The 21,018-nt window shown below is 37.0% G+C and overlaps 3 protein-coding genes across 5 annotated transcripts; all 3 read left to right on the top strand.

Moving 5' to 3' along the window:
* LOC107641417 lies at nt 4,428-5,710 on the top strand. Its single transcript, XM_016344911.1, has 2 exons — nt 4,428-5,631; nt 5,694-5,710. The coding sequence occupies exons 1-2, from the start codon at nt 4,428-4,430 to the stop codon at nt 5,708-5,710; spliced, it is 1,221 nt and encodes a 406-aa protein (XP_016200397.1).
* LOC110262650 lies at nt 11,927-13,841 on the top strand. Of its 2 annotated transcripts, none has more exons than XM_021103103.1 (2): nt 11,927-12,202; nt 12,884-13,841. In XM_021103103.1, exon 2 carries the CDS (start codon nt 12,897-12,899, stop codon nt 13,632-13,634), a length of 738 nt encoding a protein of 245 aa, XP_020958762.1. In that variant the 5' UTR covers nt 11,927-12,202; nt 12,884-12,896; the 3' UTR covers nt 13,635-13,841. The 2 variants fall into 2 exon arrangements, with proteins under 2 accessions (XP_020958762.1, XP_020958761.1); XM_021103102.1 differs by having other exon boundaries at nt 11,927-12,207.
* On the top strand, nt 14,247-19,572 carry LOC107644623 (TMV resistance protein N). 2 transcript variants are annotated; one of them, XM_021103098.1, is made up of 6 exons: nt 14,247-14,962; nt 15,243-16,344; nt 16,457-16,729; nt 16,822-17,625; nt 17,718-18,501; nt 18,696-19,572. In XM_021103098.1, the coding sequence occupies exons 1-6, from the start codon at nt 14,475-14,477 to the stop codon at nt 19,511-19,513; spliced, it is 4,269 nt and encodes a 1,422-aa protein (XP_020958757.1). In that variant the 5' UTR covers nt 14,247-14,474; the 3' UTR covers nt 19,514-19,572. The 2 variants fall into 2 exon arrangements, with proteins under 2 accessions (XP_020958757.1, XP_016204005.1); XM_016348519.2 differs by having other exon boundaries at nt 14,249-14,962; nt 18,690-19,572.

Raw genomic sequence — 21,018 nt, 5'->3', positions numbered from 1 at the left:
TATTGACTTAATAATTATTTTTTAATACACATAATGTTTTTTATTTAAATTTTTTTTAGAAAAAACTTTCACAAAATTGCTGTGTTTTACAGTATAGTATAAAACCCTTCAGTTTCTTCAAGTACCATACCCTTAAGATTGTGCACTCTCAATTGGCCAGAAATTTTCTCTAACAAACAAAGCTATAATTCTTCCTTGTTAGCACGCAAGTAGGCCATTTCACCGTCTATTTCCATTTTTGAAAAGGAAGTTGATCTTTTGATTTTCAGGTTTCTTTCTTTCACAAGTTTTTTGTATCTTACTTTCTAGATAAAATACTGTGTTATTCATAGTTTCTTTATTTTATACTATAGCTTCATTTTCTAATTTTATGCTTCTGAATTTTGATCCTCTTGAATCGCCAGATATATCATTGGAGGTAACATGCCATTTTCTCTTGAATATATGCATTACTTTATTTAAACATTTGGCTATTCAATAACAATGCAGATGCTTATAAACTACTATGTCTAATGACATGCATGTGATTGTAATTGATGTTTATGCCTCCAAGGCTGTGTTTGGTAGTTTGGATATAACACAACGGGACACACTACCTTCTACTTTTTTCTAGCTTCAAACACTTTTCTCTTTTGTATTTGTGTCTATGAAAAGGTTTTGTATCGATTTCTAGGTTTCGCCGTAAACCTAATTGGTTACTTCCAATTACGTAAATCAACCTTTACTTGAATGAAACTAGATCTCGTGGTTTGACCCTGTCCCAAACTGAGACATTTTGCTTATTTTTGTCTCTATCTTTGAACAAAATTGTCTCATGATGCCTTTGTATTTTTGTCCTGAGATAATTGCCAAACAAAGTTGAAGGGTATATACGATGAACCATGCTTGTTACATGTACATCAAAAATCAGCTACTTGTATATATAGAATGTTGAAATATAAAATACATGTTGAAAAACGAGTTAAATAATATATATGTTTATACACAATTACATCGTGGCTGATTTTTCATATGCACATAGCATTTTTAACACACAATTTACCCATAATTACTCATGCATGTAGTGAATGATAAAAGCATTTTCCTAATATGTGCATTCAATTTCTTAAAAAGGGTTGCTCTGAATATGGTTGAGACTGCCAAGAATGAAGAAAATAATGCTTCCATTGAAGATGAAAACACTCCTTTGTTACATCTACATGAATATCTCAGAACTAGGCCAAGTGAAAAAACCCTGAAAGCTTGGCAGATTCTGCGAGACCTTGTGAGGAGAAAGTTCTCTATTGTGTATCACCCTGCACGTCATGGACTGATGAGAGATGCTCTAAAACACCTCCTCAATTTGCCACCGGAAGAAGGAGTATCTTTGAGAACAATGTCAATATTACAGCAACTTTCAAAAAGTTTTGCTCAGTGGAGTTTGGACTATGACAATGTTCTAAAAATCAAGTCACCGGAGGAGAAAGCAAAAGAGGATCTCATTAGAGAGGTCAAGGAAATAGTGACGGATGAGAAGGCTTTGTGCACTAAGTTGGCCACTTTGGAGCAAAAGAAGAGAGAGCTTGAAGAGCAAATCAATGCAGTAAAAGCTGAGAGGGACACTCTTGCTAAGAGAAAGCAAGTAGTGCTTAAGAGTGGGAAAGTGCTAAGTGAAAGGGATGGTTTGAAGAATCAAGTGCCAAGGTTGAAAGCTGAGAAAGAATTGACAAAGGTAACAGAAGCTAATATTGAAGCTGAATGGTCAAAGCTTGGAAAACAAGTCCTTGAAAGCACAAGTTTTGTTGAAGATTGGATCTAGCCATACAGCCAGGAACATGGAAATATTGCACCTTTGTGTTAGCCAATGAAGCAATACTTGTCTTCTTTTTAGGGGTAAGATAACCTTAGGAGTCATTTTAGAGACACCATTGCATTGAAAGCAAAGTATATTTCTCCATTTGATAATATATTGTTTTAAAGAAATATATAAGAATGAAAATACCAGTACTCATGGTCAATAAAAGCCTGTGAGTATGAGTTTCAACTTTAATACTATTAGTCCATATATTAAGTATCATGTATGATGTAACTAAAACAGAATATTGAAAAAGTATAGGTAAACAATATTGTGAAAATGGCAAGGGAGAGACTGCACTCTCATCAAACTCTATTGTGCAAGTCTGAGATCAGAGAAGAACAAGGGGAAGAAGATGAATCAGACAGAAGGAAAGGGGAAAAGAGGAGGAAGAGAGTGAAAGGGTAAAGTTGTATTCATTGATTCTGAAAACTGAAAATTGTGATACACTATACAGTTTTTATATGTGTGTGGAGTAGAATGAATAATGATAACTAATTCACTAATTATCTAACGTATTTGTCTAACAGTCTAACAATTTCCTAACTAATTACAAGTAAGTCTAACAATTTCCTAACTAATTACAAGCAAGTATAAATATCAACTTGCAGTCACAATGACTCAAGTTATACCCTCCCTCAAACTGGGATTATGGATGTCCAGAAGACCCAGTTTGGAAACGTTCACAGTGAAGGGACCTGGAGCCAAGGCTTTGGTTAAGAAGTCAGCGAGTTGATTGCTAGAAGAGACCGGCATCAAATAGGTAAGACCTAGTAAATGTTGGTTTCGAGCGATGTGGCAATCCACTTCAATATGCTTTGTGCGCTCAGAACGATTATCACAAAAAAGAGTGAAAAAGAGTGATGGGTTCAGTTAATGGCACACTGAGATCTTTCATCACAAAGGACAGCCATTGAGCTTGGCATGTGGCAGCAGCTAAGGCTTTGTATTCTGCTTCCGAGGATGACCTGGCTACAGTACTTTGCTTCTTGCTCTTTCAACTGATCAAAGAATTTCCAAGATAGAAGCAATGTCCTGTGGTGGATCGTCGAGTATCCGCACATGTAGCCCAATCAGCATCACAGAATCCTGTTAACTTCAAATCATTGGCTGATGAAAAGAAAATTCCCAAGGAGGGACACCCTTTAGGTAATGAAGAACTCTATAGGCCCCCCCCCTCCTTCGACACTCCCCTTCTTTCTTTCATTTCTTCTTTTTATTTCTTCCTAACAACAACACTAAAAATCCTCTCTTCTCTTCCCTTCTCAACTACAATTCCTCATCTCTTCTCTTTGCATCAACAACCCTATATCATCAAACTCACCTTTATCATCTTGCTTTCTTTTCTTCTCTACTCTACCTCTTTTTATTCAAAATCTTATTTTCTCAAAGTTTCCAAATCATGTGATTTCAACTTAATGAGTGAAGGAACCATTCAATCCTTGAGTTCCAATTATTATTGAGGCTTTAAGGTAACTCTGACTCAATAATTAGCCATATTTCCAATTTTTGTCATCTCTATATTTATGGGTATGTATAAATCCGAATTAGGGTTATTAGGGTTAGAAAATTTGGGGCTTTTGTCAAGGTGAGCAAGATTATGTTAATTGACAATATTAGTAGCTCACAAATATTATTATTGTCCTATTTCTAGAGTTGTAGAATTATTGGACATCAATTGGTAGCTCATTGACGCGCTCAGAGTTGCTTCCGGTTCTTTGGAATCAAGTTGTGAGTGGATATTATGTCTATAATTGTTTTTAAATATATTATTATCAATATTTATGTTGAATCATTATTTTTGTAGTTTGAAAATATTTAATTATTGTGATTTTTAAATTTTTGAAAATAAATATTGATTTGTGAAACTTATAATTTTATAAAAATACACACGAGATGATATTTATATATTTTGTAAAGCATATCCGTTTTCTTATTTAATTTTATTGAATTTTAATTAAATTTTAGTATGTATTCTTATATATATATTTGATTTACTATGGAATTTAATAATATGTTAAAGCATTAGAGATTTTTATAAGCGAGTGGGTTTGGATTGGTTTGGGAGACTCTGACTAGAAAACCGTAGTTAACGGCGGTTATGACGTTAACCTAGATGCATCTGGCTCAGACCTCAGCTAGCAGGGGCGTTGCTAGCCTAACGTGTAGGCCACACATGCGTATTTTGGATATATGTGGTTATGGATGTAGTTGGAATGTGCTGTTGTTGTTGTCTATGGAAATAGATGTTTATTATTGATACAGGGAATTAATATTTATGTTGGTAAGGTCCTAGAAACAGAGGAGATTCTGTCCGTTTTTCTGAAAATTTGGTCGTTTGGCTTGTTGAGGGACTTGTCCCTTGAGCGCCAGTCATGGCCAGGTTCGGGCCATGACAAAGTGGTATCAGAGCCTTAGGTTTTCCTGTGTAATATGGAGCAAGTGTCCTTTAGTAAGATCATAATTGTGCAAATGGAAGCCGGCCCATTTTCACAAAGTGTGATGTTACTAGAGGCCTATAGGAAGTCATCCTCAATCTTTTGATCTCATAATTCTTTCTGTCTGTCCTATTGTCTTTGAACTGCATATACATATGTCGTTAGTGATCCAATCGCTTTACTTACTCAATAGGTGGAAGATGCCACCTAAGAAAAGACGTGGTGGAGCTGTTAATGCTCCTGCTACTGCTGAATCTAATAGGGCAGTTTCTCCGCCACTTGGAGCCCTTCGACAAAGACCAAGGAGTCAAAGAATAGCTGATAGGCGCGGAGAAAGGATACCCCGTGAGGGAGTTCAAGAAAATCCCGCAGTAGGAGTGGCTCAAGCAGACTTGACAGCTGAGTTGAGGGGAATGAATCAAACCCTTAATGCGGTATTACAGGTCCTAACAAATCAAAATAGGGGCGGAGCAGGAATTCCTAATATGCCAAATCCTCAGCCTCATAGAGTTCATCAATTGTTTGGGGATCAAGAGCCGCCAATTGAAAAGTATTTGAAGTTGAATTCGTCCACTTTCAATGGAGATTCATTGGATGAAGATCCACAACAATATCTAGAGGATGCAAAGAAAGCTATTCGAGCTCTCAGGTGCACCAAGGAATGGGCCGTTGAGTTAGTATCCTACAACTTGCGTGGTTCAGCAAGATATTGGTATGAGTCTCTTCTTGAGAGCAAAGAAGCAGCTGGACTTCCTCCTCCTTCTTGGGAAGAGTTCACTGACGAGTTTCTTGCTCGATTTTATCCAGCTAACAAGCAAGCAGAAGATGCAATTGCCTTTGAAAGATTAAGGCAAGAGAATATGACAGTGACTGAGTATGCTAAGGAGTTTACTAGACTTTCTAAGAGTGCTCCATACTTGGTGAATTCAGAAGAGATGAAAGTACGCCGGTTCGTTCGTGGGTTGGCAGAACCTATGTTCACCACTCTTATGCCTGAAGTCGGACGCATGTCTTTTAAGGATGTCCTAAACTCTGCTTATGGAATTGAAGCTGGGATAGCGGAGAGAAATACTTTTAAGGATGTTGGTAAGAAGCCTAAGATGAAGGGACAATTTTCTGGTGGAACTAGTTCAGGAGAATTTCAGTCTTATCATGGTCAGACTAATCAGCAAGGTTATTCGGGATATCGAGCTCGTCCTCAAGCATCTTTTGGTGGGGTCACTTCTTCTGGATCTGCTCCCATGAGTGTTTCAACTCCCAAACCTTTTGTTAAGAGCACCTCTCAATCTAGTGCACAGGGTTCAAATCATACAAGGCCAGCTCAGCCCTATTGTCTTCAGTGTGGGAGTTACCATTCTGGTATATGTATCAAGGCTACTGGTGCATGTTTTGGTTGTGGTCAATCTGGTCATCTTAGGAAGGATTGTCCAAATCCTAGAGGAGGCTTTGCTCCAAGTATTGCACGTCCTACAACACCAATGCCATCATCTTCAGCTATGTCTATTGGAAATTCTTCTGGTCCTAGTGGCAGAGGAGCAGGTGGCAGGGGTCAGACTTATAACAGAGGAGGGAGCCAAAGAGGAAGAGGTCAGGCACGTGTGTATGCTTTAACACGTCAAGATGCTCAAGCTTCTAATGCTGTGGTGGCAGGTACTTTACAAGTTTGTTCTTTAGATGCGCGAGTGTTATTTGATACGGGTTCTCATTATTCATATGTATCTCCACATCTTGCATCTCATTTCGATAAACAACCTGAATTGTTATCCCACCCATTTCATGTTGGCACTCCACTTGGAGTCTCCACGGTGGTCCGAGTCGTGTTTCGATTTTGTATTGTTAGAATTAATACGGTTGAAACCTTAGCTGATTTGATCCTTTTAGAACCAATGCAAGATATTGATGTCATCTTAGGCATGGATTGGTTAGCAGCTTGTCATGCTGATGTGGGTTGTTACTCCAAAACTGTGAAGTTTGACATACCGGGTATCTCACCTTTTGTTTTTAAGGGTGATGACTGTCCCACTTTAGCTAGCATCATCTCATCTATGAGTGCTATGCAATTGATGGATAAAGGAAACCAAGGATTTCTGGCAGTTGTTAGAGATGTTAATGCCGAAGTGCCTAGTCTTGATCAGGTTCCTATAGTTAGAGAATTCTCTGACGTGTTCCCTGATGAGCTACCGGGGATGCCGCCTGTCGTGAAGTTGAGTTTTCCATAGAATTGGCTTCGGGAGTCCAACCTGTGTCCATTCCTCCCTATCGTATGGCTCCAACTGAGTTACGAGAATTAAAAGCTCAATTGGAAGACATGTTAGAGAAAGGATTCATTCGTCCTAGCACTTCTCCGTGGGGAGCTCCTGTTCTATTCGTAAAGAAGAAGGATGGAACGATGCGACTATGTGTGGATTATCGTCAGCTCAATAAGATAACTATTCGCAACAAGTATCCATTGCCAAGGATTGATGATTTGTTCGATCAACTTCAAGGAGCTACATGTTTCTCAAAAATCGACTTGCGTTCGGGGTACCATCAATTGAAGATAAAAGAGGAAGACATTCCGAAAACTGCTTTTCGTACTCGCTATGGCCACTATGAGTTCTTAGTAATGTCCTTTGGTCTGACAAATGCGCCTGCAGCTTTCATGGACTTAATGAATCGAGTCTTCAAACCTTTCTTAGATCGCTTTGTTATTGTTTTCATTGATGACATCTTGGTGTATTCGAAAAGTGCTACGGAGCATGAGTACCATTTGAGGATTGTGTTACAAACTTTAAGGGATCACAAGCTTTATGCTAAGTTTTCTAAATGTGAGTTTTGGCTTGATCAAGTGACATTTTTGGGGCATGTGGTATCAAAAGATGGAATCATGGTGGATCCAAAGAAGGTTGAAGCCGTTCAGAAGTGGCCAAGGCCTACTTCAGTGACAGAAATCCGTAGCTTTCTAGGGTTGGCCGGCTACTATCGACGATTCATCAAGGACTTCTCGAGAATTTCAGCACCATTAACCAAGTTAACTCAGAAGAATGTGAAGTTTCAATGGTCAGAAGCTTGTGAGGAAAGTTTCCAGACACTTAAGGATCGTCTAACCTCAGCACCAGTTCTTGTTTTACCTTCTGGGTCTGGGGGATTCTCAGTCTTTTGCGATGCATCTCGGATAGGACTTGGTTGTGTATTAATGCAGTATGGCGGCGTTATTGCCTATGCCTCGCGACAACTCAAGAAGCATGAGCAGAATTATCCAACTCATGACCTGGAAATGGCAGCGGTCGTCTTTGCTTTAAAGATTTGGAGACACTACCTTTATGGTGAGACCTGTGAGATCTATACGGATCACAAGAGTTTGAAGTATATATTTCAACAAAAGGATTTAAACTTAAGGCAACGGAGATGGATGGAGTTGCTAAAAGATTATGATTGTACCATTTTGTATCATCCTGGAAAGGCAAACGTTGTAGCAGATGCCCTCAGTAGGAAATCTATGGGTAGCTTGGCCCATATCACTCTTGGAAGGAGACCAATTGTTGAAGAAGTCCATAAATTGGAGGCTAGTGGAATTCAATTTGATCTTGGAGAATCAGGAGTTTTCTTAGCACATGTTCGAGCCCAATCTTCCCTGATACGACAGATCAAGGTTGCACAAAGTGATGATCCGAAACTAAGAAAGCTTATGGAAGATGTTCGCAATGGGAGGAACTCAGACTTTTCTCTTGATCAAGATGTATTGCATTGCGGTCAACGCTTATGTGTGCCAGATAACCCTGACTTGAAGAAAGCTATTTTGGAGGAGGCTCACAATTCTAAGTACACAGTTCATCCGGGTTCCAATAAGATGTATCAAGATTTGAAACAATTATTTTGGTGGGAAGGCATGAAGAAAGACATAGGAGTTTTTGTTTCTCATTGCTTAACTTGCCAACAGGTTAAAGCTGAACATCAAAGACCTGCTGGGTTATTGCAACAGATTGAGATACCTGAATGGAAGTGGGAAAGGATTACGATGGATTTTGTAACAGGTTTACCTCGTAGTTTTAAAGGCTTTGATTCAATTTGGGTAATTGTGGATAGAATGACGAAGTCAGCTCACTTTCTTCCGGTAAAAACAACTTTCAGTGCAGCTCGGTATGCTCAACTTTATGTTGATGAGATAGTTAAACTACATGGAATTCCAGTGTCCATTATTTCAGATCGCGGACCTCAGTTCACCTCTCATTTTTGGAAATCTTTTCAAAAAGCGTTAGGAACTCGTCTAGATCTCAGCACAGCTTTTCACCCTCAAACCGATGGGCAATCGGAGAGGACGATCCAAACTTTGGAAGACATGTTAAGGTGTTGTGTTCTAGATTTTGGTGGGAATTGGGACAGCTATCTACCTTTGATCGAGTTCTCTTATAATAATAGTTATCAAGCCAGCATTCAAATGGCACCATTTGAGGCTCTTTATGGGAGAAGATGTAGGTCACCTATTGGGTGGTTTGAGATTGGTGAGGTTAAACTTTTGGGGCCGAATTTGGTACAAGATGCAGTTGAGAAGGTTCGCTTAATAAGAGAACGTTTATTAGCAGCTCAAAGTAGGCAAAAGGCTTATGTTGATAATAGGAGGCGTAACTTAGAGTTTTCAGTGGGTGATCAAGTGTTTCTTAAGGTGTCGCCTATGAAGGGAGTGATGAGGTTTGGAAAAAGAGGGAAGCTAAGTCCTCGTTATATTGGTCCATTTGAGATATTGGACAGAATAGGTGCAGTCGCTTATCGCTTGGCACTACCGTTTGAGTTGTCTATGATTCATCCAGTTTTTCACGTATCAATGTTGCGCAAATACCTTTCTGACCCATCTCATGTGCTTACACCACAAGCCATAGAGCTAAAGGAGGATTTATCATTTGAAGAGGAACCCGTGGCTATCTGATTTCTGAATTTTTTGAAAATAAATATTGATTTGTGAAACTTACAATTATATAAAAATACACACGAGATGATATTTATATATTTTGTAAAGCATATATGTTTTCTTATTTAATTTTATTGAATTTTAATTAAATTTTAGTATGTATTCTTATATATATATTTGATTTACTATGGAATTTAATAATATGTTAAAGCATTAGAGATTTTTATAAGCGAGTGGGTTTGGATTGGTTTAGGAGACTCTGACTAGAAAACCGTAGTTAACGGCGGTTATGACGTTAACCTAGATGCATCTGGCTCAGACCTCAGCTAGCAGGGGTGTTGCTAGCCTAACGTGTAGGCCACACGTTGGATCTGTTATACTACAGGGAATTAATATTTATGTTGGTAAGGTCCTAGAAACAGAGGAGATTCTGTCCGTTTTTCTGAAAATTTGGTCGTTTGGCTTGCTGAGGGACTTGTCCCTTGAGCGCCAGTCATGGCCAGGTTCGGGCCATGACAAAGGAACTGGCTCAATCTCCCAATAGCATAGGAGATGTCAGGGCGTGTGTTTGTGAGATAGAGAAGTCGACCAATTAATTGACGTTAAGGAGTGTGATCCTGCAGTGCAGTGCCACTTTCCTTTGATAACTTTGAAGCATACGTGTAATCCATTGGAGTGCTGACCGGCTTACAATTTAAGTAACCAAATTCCTTGATGATGTCCAGTGCATATTTTCGTTGGCAGAGATGAATGCCTTTAGAATTCCTTGCCACTTCCATCATTTTTTTAAATCACCAAGGTCCTTGATTTTGAATTTGTTGTCCAACAATTTTTTGACATGATCAATTTATGCTAAGTCATTTCCTGTTAAAACCAGATCATCAACATAAACCATGATGGTTGTAATGCCACGAGGAGTGATCTTTGAATGCAAGGAGTGATCTGCTTCGGATTTAACAAAACCAGCAGTGATAAGTGTCTTTGTGAACTTCAAATTTCACTGACGGCTGGCTTGCTTTAATCCGTACAGCGACTTCTGGAGCTTGCAAATAGAGAATGAATTCAGATTAGTTCCATCTAATCCTGGAGGCAACTTCATGTACACTTCTTCATGTAAATCTCCGTGGAGGAACGCTGTATTAACGTCCAGTTGCTTAACATGCGATTGTTTGGCTGCAGCTAGAGCCAAAACTATACGCAATGTAGTCATTCTAACAACGGGACTGAAGGTGTCTATGAAATCTACTCCTTCAACTTGAGTGAATCCTTTTGCTACAAGTCTTGCCTTGTAGCGTTCAACAGTTCCATCCGGATTGAACTTCACTTGAAAGACCCACTTGCAACCAATCGCCTTCTTGCCAGCTGGGAGTTTTGTTACACACCAAGTTTGATTCTACCTCAACACCTCAAGTTCAGTGTTAATGGCTTCCTTCCAGCAAGGATGAACAGCAGCTTCCTCATAGGTGCGCGGCACTACAGTTTTGACAATGGCTAAAGAAAGGGCCTTGTATTTTGAACTTAGTGCCTCATATGACATGTACTGTGAGATAGGATACCTACAAAGAGTATTAACAGTAGACTTTGCACCAGAAATGTCACAATGATAGTCCTTTATAAATGTTGAACATCATAAACATTATGTTCCTATTTTATCTCAACCCTCCTCTCCATCCTCCAAACCACCTCCAACTACGGACGCTGTAGCTTCAACCACCGCAAGGTTGGAGCCGTTAGAGAAGACAATAAGCTGATGGTGCTAACGGGTGTTGCAGGCTTGCTAGCTGTGTACTCCCAGTTAGACATTGAACTCGCAAAACTTCACAAGGCAAGAAGAAAAGGTAGCCACTAAGTCATGCAAGCAGCGCTGGGGGTGGCGGTGCAACTTCTCGGTTGTGTATATCGGAATGTTCATTTTATGAGATGATTATTTTTATTTTAAATTCTTTTTTTTATTATTTTAAATTTGATATTTAGTTTGTTGGATTAGATTTTAGTATATACAATTAAATTATATTGGATGTTCATTTTATTAGTTATGAGTTTTTTTTTTTAATTATATGTTTAGTTTTTTACTTTTTTCGCCAAGCAGTGTGACCGGTGAAGAATGGAATGCCGCCGATAAAAGGATTTGGGGAGTGTAATGTTGCAGTGATCAGGGTAGGAAGGAGATGGTTAAAAATTAAAAGGTAAAGAATAGGGTTTTTGGTGGGGTAATTAGGAGTGGATTTTTTTTTTATTTTTAATCTTGTTGGGTCAAAATTATAGCCCATTATTTGTTGGATTAGATTTTAGTATATACAATTAAATTATATTGGATATTCATTTTATTAGTTTTTTTTTTTTTTTTTTAATTATATGTTTAGTTTTTTACTTTTTTCGCCAAGCAGTGTGACCGGTGAAGAATGGAATGCCGCCGATAAAAGGATTTGGGGAGTGTAATGTTGCAGTGATCAGGGTAGGAAGGAGATGGTTAAAAATTAAAAGGTAAAGAATAGGGTTTTTGGTGGGGTAATTAGGAGTGGATTTTTTTTTTATTTTTAATCTTGTTGGGTCAAAATTATAGCCCATTATTCACATAGTTCACAATTTCTATTGTCTATTAGGGTTAAAAGCTAAATGCGCGATTATTAGAGTTCCTTCGTACAAGAAAACAAAAAATATAAATAAGAAAAAAGGACAAATAGGTTCTGATCTTTTATTCTGCGGACATTTTCGTCCTGACTATTGAAAAAGTTAAAAGTATTTTTCAATGATCAGAAACAAAAATATCCACAGAGCAAAAGATAAGGGGTCTATTTGTCATTTTCTCTATAAATAAAATGACCTTGAATAACTGTGCTTTTGTTTGCACCATAACCATCTAGCACCACAAATTCTCTGAAACCGTTTCTAACAAAATTTTAAAGTTTAAATTAATTGCTGTGCGTTACAGTGTAGCATAAAAACCCTTCACTTTCCTTCACTAAGATATTCTAAAGATTGTACTCGATGCACTGGCCAAAAATTTTCGGAACAAACAAAGCTATTGTTCTTCTTTGTTAGCAGGTAAGGTAAGCCATCTCACCCTCTATTTCCATTTTTTAAAAGGCAGTTAATCTTTTCAAGTTTCTTCCTTTCACAAGTTTTGCATGTTAATTGCTAGATAAAATACCCTGGAAGTTTCTTTGTTTTATACTCTAGCTTGATATTCTAATTTTATGCTTCTGAATTTTGATCCTCTTGAATCGCTAGATATATCATCAGGTAACATGCCATTTTATTATCTCGATACATGCATTACTTGCTTATTTAATCATTTGGTTTTTCAATAACAATGAAGATGCGTATAATCCTACTATGACTAGATGCATACATGTAATTGTAATTGATGTTAAAACCACTAAGGCTATGTTTGGCAATGGGAAACACTATCATCTACGTTTTTCTAGCTTGAAATTTGTGTCCTGTTTCAACATAAGTATTTGAGGACAACATCTAGAGTGAGAAGATGAAAGAGTTTTGCTTATTTTGTAAGTTTAATATAGTTTCTAGGGTACATTAGAAGGATCTTGAAATTCATGATTCTCACAAATAGAAAGAGGTAGAGTTACTAACCTTGATGGATGGGTAAGTGTTAATATGGAGAATTCAATCATGTCTTTGTATTTTTGTCCTGAGATAATTACTCATGCTTATAGTCAACGATAAAAGCATTTTCCTAATATGTGCATTCAATTTCTTGAAAAGGATTGGACTGAATATGGTTGGGACTGTCAAGAAGGAAGAAAATATGGAAGCATTTTATGCTTCCATTGAAGCAGAAACCACTCCTTTGTCACATCTACGTGAACCTCCTAGAACTAGGCCAAGTAAAAAAACCCTGAAAGCATGGCAGCTTCTGCGAGACCTTGTGAGTAAAAAATTCTCTCTTTTGCATCACCCTGCAACTCATGAACTGATGAGAGAGACTCTCAAACACCTGCTCAATTTGCCACGGGGTGAACAAGTTTCTTCGACAACAATGGCAATATTACAGCAACTTTCAAAAAGTTTTGATCACTGGATTTTGGACTATGACAATGCCAACAATAAAATCAAGTCAGTCGACAAAAGCATTTCGAAAGCAGAGAAAGCAAACCAGGGTCTCAAAGCTAATGTAAGAAAATTCAAGGAAATAGCGACGGATGAGAAGGCTTTGTGCACTAAGTTGGCCACTTTGAAGCAAAAGAAGAGAGAGCTTGAAGATCAAATCAAAACAATAAAAGCTGAGATTGCAGGATTTACTGAGAGGAGGGACAAAGTTGCTAAGAGAAAGAGAGAATTGTTTGAGAATGGAAAAGTGCTGAGAAGTAAATGGGATCGTTTGAGGAATAAGCTGCCAAGGTTGAAAGCTGGGACAGAATGGGCATTTGTAACAGAAACTAATATTGAAGCTGAATGGTCAAAGCTTGCAAAACGAGTCCTTCAAAGCACAAGTTTTGTTGAAGATTGGATCTAGCCATCTAGGAACAAGGAAATATTACAGCTTTATGTTAGTTAATGAAGCAATACTTGTCTGCTTTTTAGGGGTAAGTTAATCTTAGGAATCATTTAGAGTCAGTCAATTTACACCATCACTGCATTGAAGGCAAAGGAAAGGATCATAGTTTTGTATATTCCTCCATTTTGGGTTTAAACTTTAAATATATTTCTCCATTTGATAGCATATTGTTTTAAAGAAATATTTAAGCAGTTCTCATAGTCCATATATTATGCATTATGTAGTAATTAATTTTTTTAGTGTCTTATGTATTAATTAATTAAATTCGCACCTGAAGTGGATATATAGATGGTCACCTCTTTAAAGTTTTATTCCAAACACAATGGTGGAACGATGTGATGTAACTGAAAATAGAATATTACTTGTGATGCGAAAGCTAAATAATACACGAATATTAGAGTTTCTTCATACAAGAAAACAAATAAAATAAAATAAAACAAATGGAACATTGGAATAGCTCTTCCTTTTTACTTTAGGCCACAAATTCAAACAATAGCTTAGTGAGTGGTCCTAGTCGTCCTACTATTGTTTATTCGTTGACTAAAGATATATAACGCGTTAGGCATGTGACCATGCTTTAAATCTCTATCCACAACTTTGGTTCCTCAACAAAGTCAATAGTAACTTGAGAGCTTCAATATCTGATGATAACTACCATTGTTGAAGTCTGTTCAATTATTCAATTCATAGCGTTTTGTTGCTTGTTTTTTCTACTGTTACTTTCCGGTTGTTGATACATAATTTATCACTTCTTTTTTCTTTTGCAATAAACATCACTTTTGATTCTAATTTGTGGCCATGATGCTGTATGGAGGGACTTCATCTTATGGCCGTGGATGGTCCTATGATGTATTCTTGAGTTTCAGGGGTGAAGACACAAGGAGGAGCTTTACAGGCTCACTTTACCACAGTTTGCACAAAAAGGGTATCAATGTTTTCATAGATGATGATAAGCTTAGGAGAGGGGAAGAGATTTCCCCAGCTCTTCTTAGAGCTATTGAAGAGTCAAGGATTTCCATCATTGTGTTCTCTCAAAACTATGCATCTTCCAAATGGTGTCTTGATGAGCTTGTTAAGATTCTTGAGTGCATGAAAACAAGGGGGCAATTGGTTTTTCCGGTTTTCTTCAATGTCGATGCTTCCATGGTGCGTTATCAGAAAGACAGTTTCGGCAGAGCAATGTCTGCCCATGAAGTCAGATACAAGGGTAATGAGGAGAAGTTGCAGAAATGGAAGCAGGCCTTGTTTGAAGCAGCTAATTTGTCTGGTTGGAGCTTTAAAAACGGGTATGTAAACTATGTTTCTTCCCCAGTTTTTCCTTTCTCAGAATGCATTTGCATTTTGCCATATCATGAATCAATGAAATCTGGACCAAACTCGCTAATGTTTTGGTTTACCAATTTTATCTAAGTGACAATTATTGGTGGATGAACAAAATAACATGTTTTGAAGGAAGTAAATTTGTCCATAATGATACATGCTTAGCTTTCAATTTAATATCGTGGTGAACAAAATAAAACATGAGACATTTACTATGTAGTTATAGGGGAACTTGTAACTTGGCAGGTATGAGTATGAGCTTATTGAAAAGATTGCTGAGGAGATCTCAAAGAAAATCAATCAAACCCCTTTGCACATAGCTGAATACCCTGTTGGACTAGAAACTCGAATATCAGAAGTGAAAACTCTGCTGCAAATTGGACCTGGTGAAGATATTTGTGTGATCGGAATCTATGGACTTGGAGGTATAGGTAAAACAACGATTGCACGAGCTTTGTACAACTTGATTGCAGATCAGTTTGAAGCTGCAAGTTTCCTTGCTGACATAAGAGAAAGTTCAAATCAACGTCAAGGTTTAGTACAACTTCAAGAATCACTTCTGTTTGATATAGTTGGGGACAAGAACATTAAGTTGGGAAATATTTATAAAGGAATTCCTATTATAAGAAAAAGATTATGCTGCAAGAAAGTTCTTTTGATTCTTGATGATGTTGACAAATTGGAGCAGTTACAAGCATTAGCTGGAGGACGAGATTGGTTCGGTTTTGGCAGTGTAATAATTATAACAACAAGAGATAAGCATTTGCTAGCTGCTCATCAGGTTGATAAAACATATGAAGTAAAGAAACTAAATCATGGAGAAGCTTTTGAGCTGTTCATTTGGAATGCTTTCAAAAGAAAAGAACCTGAGGCAGGTTATATGGAGATTTCAAACCGTGTTGTGCTCCATGCTGAGGGGCTTCCGCTGGCACTGAAAGTAATGGGCTCAAATTTGATTGGAAAATCTGTGGATGAGTGGACATCTGCACTAGAAAAATATGAAAAGATTCCTAATAAAGAGGTTCAAAATGTACTTAGAGTGACCTATGATAATCTTGAGGAGAATGAGAAAGAAATTTTTCTGGATATAGCATGTTTCTTCAAAGGGGAGACAATGGAATATGTTGAAAAGACACTAAAAGCATGTGGTTTCCATCCGAAATTCGGTATTGGTGTACTTATTGATAGATCTTTAGTAAGTATTGATGAGTACAACAGATTGAGAATGCATGATCTGATTCAAGACATGGGTAGGGAGATTGTAAGAGAAGATTCACCTCTGGAGCCCGGTAAGCGAAGTAGAATATGGTATCATGAAGATGTTATTGAAGTACTTACTGAAAGCACGGTAAGGGCCATCTATGTGATGTTATTCATATTCTTTTGTTTGAAAGAATTTACTAACATAATTCTCAGATTCATTATTCTAAAACTAGCTTACTTGTGCTTTGATACAAAAGGGGACTTACAAAATTCAAGGCATGATGGTGGACCTTCCAGATCAATACATGGTACACTTGAAGAATGATTCCTTCAAAAAAATGAAAAATCTTAAAATTCTCATAGTTCGAAATGGACAATTTTTTGGAAGCCCTCAAGATCTTCCAAACAATTTAAGGCTGCTTGATTGGATGGAGTATCCTTCATCATCTTTCCCATCTAGTTTCCTTCCAAAGAAACTTGCTGTGCTCAACTTGTCGCGCAGCCGTTTCGCAATGCAAGAGCCATTCAAGGTAAGGTTTCTTCACTTGAGTTTTCCTATGTTTCTTTCTCTCTGAGCATAGAACTTGAAGTTGCATTCTAATTTATATATTTCGCTTTGCAGCATTTGGACACACTGACATCTTTGGATTTGAGTTACTGCGAAGTTTTAACAAAACTACCTGACTTTTCCGGAGTCCCAAATTTAACAGAACTAAATCTTGATTACTGTACAAATTTGGCAGAGGTTCATGACTCTGTTGGATTCCTTGAGAAGCTTGTTGAGTTGAGGGCCTATGGATGCACCAAGCTTAAGGTTTTTCCATCTTCGATCAAGATGACATCACTGCAAAGTCTTATCCTTAATTGGTGCTCAAGTCTCCAAAGTTTCCCATCTATTTTGGGAAAAATGGACAATCTCATGTCCATTTCTATAGAAGGAACTGGTATTGAACAATTGCCTCCTTCCATTGGAAACCTTGTTGGGCTTCAAGAATTTAGCATGACATCTTGCTTGAGTCTCAAGGAACTGCCAGAAAGCTTTGATATGTTGCAAAATCTTACGAACCTTGATATCGAAGGATGTCCCCAATTACGAAGCTTCTTGATGAAATTGAGAGAATCAGGAAAGTCTAGTCCTACCTTTGATAATGTGAAGTCTCTTAATCTCGAGAACTGTGGCCTTAGAGATGAAGATCTTCCCACAATTTTCTATTGTTTCCCAAAACTGTCTTTATTAGTCCTTTCAGGAAACTATTTTGTAACTCTTCCAAGTTGCATTCAAGAAATTCAAAGCTTGGAACTACTTCACTTGGACAGCTGCAACCTACTCCAAGAAATCCCTAGCATTCCTCCCAATATACAATACATTAATGCAAGAAATTGCACATCATTGAGTCCAAGGTCATCAAACTTATTATTGAGCCAGGTTTGCCACTTTATTAAATCTTGTTACATTTTATTTTCTGTTATCACCCATTTACACTTTCTTTTGTGTTTTTCCCCCCCTCTCTTTTGCAGGAAATTTTTGAGGCATGTGAGTTACAGGTTATGGTGCCTGGAAGAAGAGTTCCAGAATGGTTTGATTTTTGTGCCAAAGGAGAATATCTGACGTTTTGGGCACGCCAAAAATTTCCTGTGCTTATTTTTTGCTTTGTTATTGAAGTAGAGGGTGCAACGGAGGATACTTTAAATTGTGAAGTCCAGTTCTCTATAAATGGTGAAGACATTTATGAAATGGAAATGCCACAATGCTTCTCAAAAATGGTCACAGATCATGTGTGGATATATGACTTACGAACGCATCCAACCATCCAGTGGCACAGTCTTGATTCATATCTAGTAGATGACTGGAATCAGCTTGAGATTTCATGTGAGAAAATAAGTGGATCATCAAATATGAGTGTGAGCTGGTGTGGAGTTCATATATGCAAAGAAGAAGTTAACATGGAGAATATACTATTCACAGACCCTGAACTTGATTTAGATTCAAACACATACTCTGAGGAGATCGAGGCTGATTTGAATGCTACCAGTGAAGAAAGCACAAAATCAGTACAAGATTTCTCCAAGAGTTTGAATGATAACTGCTGTGATTTTGAAAACACGGAAAGTTGTGACACGATCAGTAGACATGAAGAGGAATGGGGGGAAAGAAGTAAAGGAAAAGAAAATAGTGAAACTGCATCCCACAATGACATTGATCAGAGTGACAAGAAGATTTTAATGCATATGCAACCATTGGAAAGTGTTACTGAAGATCCAATTGCTCCTGTGTGTCTTGAGGTCATTGATACTGTCAAAGGTAAGCCTGAATTCATCACAAATATGCAATGTGTGAATAAGTAATGATATTTTGGTATGTCTTGGGAAGCTTGCCTTTTAGAGATATGAAAACTAGTTCAGATTTGCATTAGATTTATATACCAATCATCTTCCATAACTCCTATCCATTGATTGTTTTACCAATTCCTTTTTAACTTTCTCATGCAGTAGTAGATTATGGATCAAATACAATAGTTGTTGATCATCCAGAAAAAGCTCAACCAAGATCCCAATTCAAAAGTTTTGTAGAGATACCAAATGTAGATGATGTAGAAATGGAAGCATTTTATGCATCTCTAGAAGCTGAGAATTCTGTTCTTCCTCTCTCCAACAACACCATTGATGTTTCCGAATTCGCCAACAGAGTGCCAAGTGAAGCGACACAGAAAGCATTAAAGACACTACAAGACTTTCTCACTAGAGACTTTTCTCTTCTTTTGGGCCCTGATGAGTACAATGCCATGAAAGCTACCTTAGAGTACCTCACAAATTTACCTCCAGGAGATGGGATTTCATTGGAATTAAGATCATTGGTTATAGAAGTTTCAAGACACTTCAACCATTGGAGTTTGGATTACACCAATGAGAGCCAGAAAATAGAGGCTGCCACAGCTAAGTTGTTGAAAGTTGATGAACTAGAAGAGGGTCTTGAAGCTAACAAGGTGCATTTTAGAGAAGTCGTGTGCTTAGAAAATGAGTTGAGAAACGAGTTGGAATATTTGGAGGAGAGAAAGAAGGAGCTTGAAGAACAAATACATGCCATTAAAGCTAGCATATCTGCTTCTGAATCAGCAAGGAACATGGTTACTTATAGAAAGAGAGAAATCTTTGGGGAAGCAAAGATATTAAAAAATAAAAGGGATGAATTGAAGGAGCAAGTGTCATGGTTGAAAGATGAGAAGGAATTGGCAAGGAAAATTCAGACAAATATCAGAGCTGAATGGTCAAAGCTTGGAGAAAAATTTAACAGAAAGTTAAAGTCTGAACTCTGATTTCACATACAAGTTGGATGTTTTGATAGGACACTTCACACTATTATCTGTCTATAAAGTATAAAGTTTTATTAAATTAAGACAAATTTTGGAGTCAATTTCTAGTGAAAGCAACAAAAATATAACTAAAAGGCCCAACACTATATCAGCTAGGCTTACATACAAACTATACAAGCTAGTAAAACACTCTTGATACACAAAACAAAACAGAGCTACTTCCCCAACCCACTTGGGCAAGCAACGGAATTTTGAACCTTTATAAACTGACCAAAGTATGAACCGGTTGCATGCTCAGCGTGGATTCTTGCAGGTGCTGTCCACATAAAAGATTTTCAATCAATCTAAGCCATTTACATTTTTTAAAGTATATATGAAAGGCTTAAAATAGTGGAATCAAATGTTCCCATCAAGTACAACGGAACACCTGAACATCTTCCTAAAGTATAAACTAACTATAATAAATTAGGAAGATGTTCAGGTGTTCCGTTGTACTTGATGGGAACATTTGATTCCACTATTTTAAACCTTTCATATATACTTTAAAAAATGTAAATGGCTTAGATTGATTGAAAATCTTTTACGTGGACAGCACCTGCAAGAATCCACGCTGAGCATGCAACCGGTTCATACTTTGGTCAGTTTATAAAGGTTCAAAATTCCGTTGCTTGCCCAAGTGTATTTTAAGAATAGCATAACCATTTAACTCTCAGTGGAACAAATAGTGGCTCACGCCCCATTGCAAGCCAAGCCAGGAATTTAGAAACTCAACCATTGACAAATGGGTCATTTTAGTTTTGTTTCGAGGGATAAAATTGTCTTTAAATTCTTCACTACAAGACAAATACATAATGAAAACCGGATAGTACAAAAGAACATGATGTTCCATGCTAGTACAAGTGAACATGTGATAATTTTCCAATAAATTATTCTATTTCTTTTATATTTAAAAATTTAAGTATTTATAAGTTTGAATAATTATGCTAATATAGCAGTAAGATTTTAAGCAAATATAGCACAACTTTAAAATAAGCTAAATTCTAAATTATTTAGCTTAACTTTTTTCAATGAAAATTATTTGGTTAAATTTTTAAAATACATTAGTAAGTATTATATTTACATATTTCATATAAATTCATAGTGTTACTTGTTTGATCCTCATTTTCTATCCAGATATTTACTTAAAACTGATTTTCAAATATCTATGAACTTACTTAGATTTTATAGCATTTTTACTATAATGAAATTATATATATGTTGACAAATAAAAAAGAGATAAATTTTTTCTTTTTTAATAATAGTTTGTAAGCTTTTGCGTTCACAAATATAATGAACATTCAAAATTTATTGCGATTATTAAAATTTCAATATGACATATTGCTTATTTCAATTAGGTTGATACTATTTCTTTTTTGTTTGGCAAACTACTTCATGAACTATTTAGAATTACATGTGAGAATATAAATCATAACAAAATTATTTATTTCTGGTGACATTATATACAATAA

Source organism: Arachis ipaensis, chromosome B05, assembly GCF_000816755.2.
Source record: "Arachis ipaensis cultivar K30076 chromosome B05, Araip1.1, whole genome shotgun sequence".
In the NCBI taxonomy this organism is placed as follows: domain Eukaryota; kingdom Viridiplantae; phylum Streptophyta; class Magnoliopsida; order Fabales; family Fabaceae; genus Arachis; species Arachis ipaensis.
Note: the sequence above shows the minus strand (reverse complement) of the source record. Positions and strands in the feature narration are given on the sequence as shown.

Bases quoted from the DNA above. Each gene is read 5' to 3' on its own strand.
- LOC107641417 (XM_016344911.1), top strand. From the start codon at position 4,428: ATGTCGTTAGTGATCCAATCGCTTTACTTACTCAATAGGTGGAAGATG.
- LOC110262650 (XM_021103103.1), top strand. From the start codon at position 12,897: ATGGTTGGGACTGTCAAGAAGGAAGAAAATATGGAAGCATTTTATGCT.
- LOC107644623 (XM_016348519.2), top strand. From the start codon at position 14,475: ATGATGCTGTATGGAGGGACTTCATCTTATGGCCGTGGATGGTCCTAT. The intron at 16,730-16,821 runs GTAAGGTTTCTT...TTCGCTTTGCAG, and splicing joins CAATGCAAGAGCCATTCAAG to CATTTGGACACACTGACATC. The intron at 18,502-18,689 runs GTAAGCCTGAAT...TTTCTCATGCAG, and splicing joins GGTCATTGATACTGTCAAAG to TAGTAGATTATGGATCAAAT.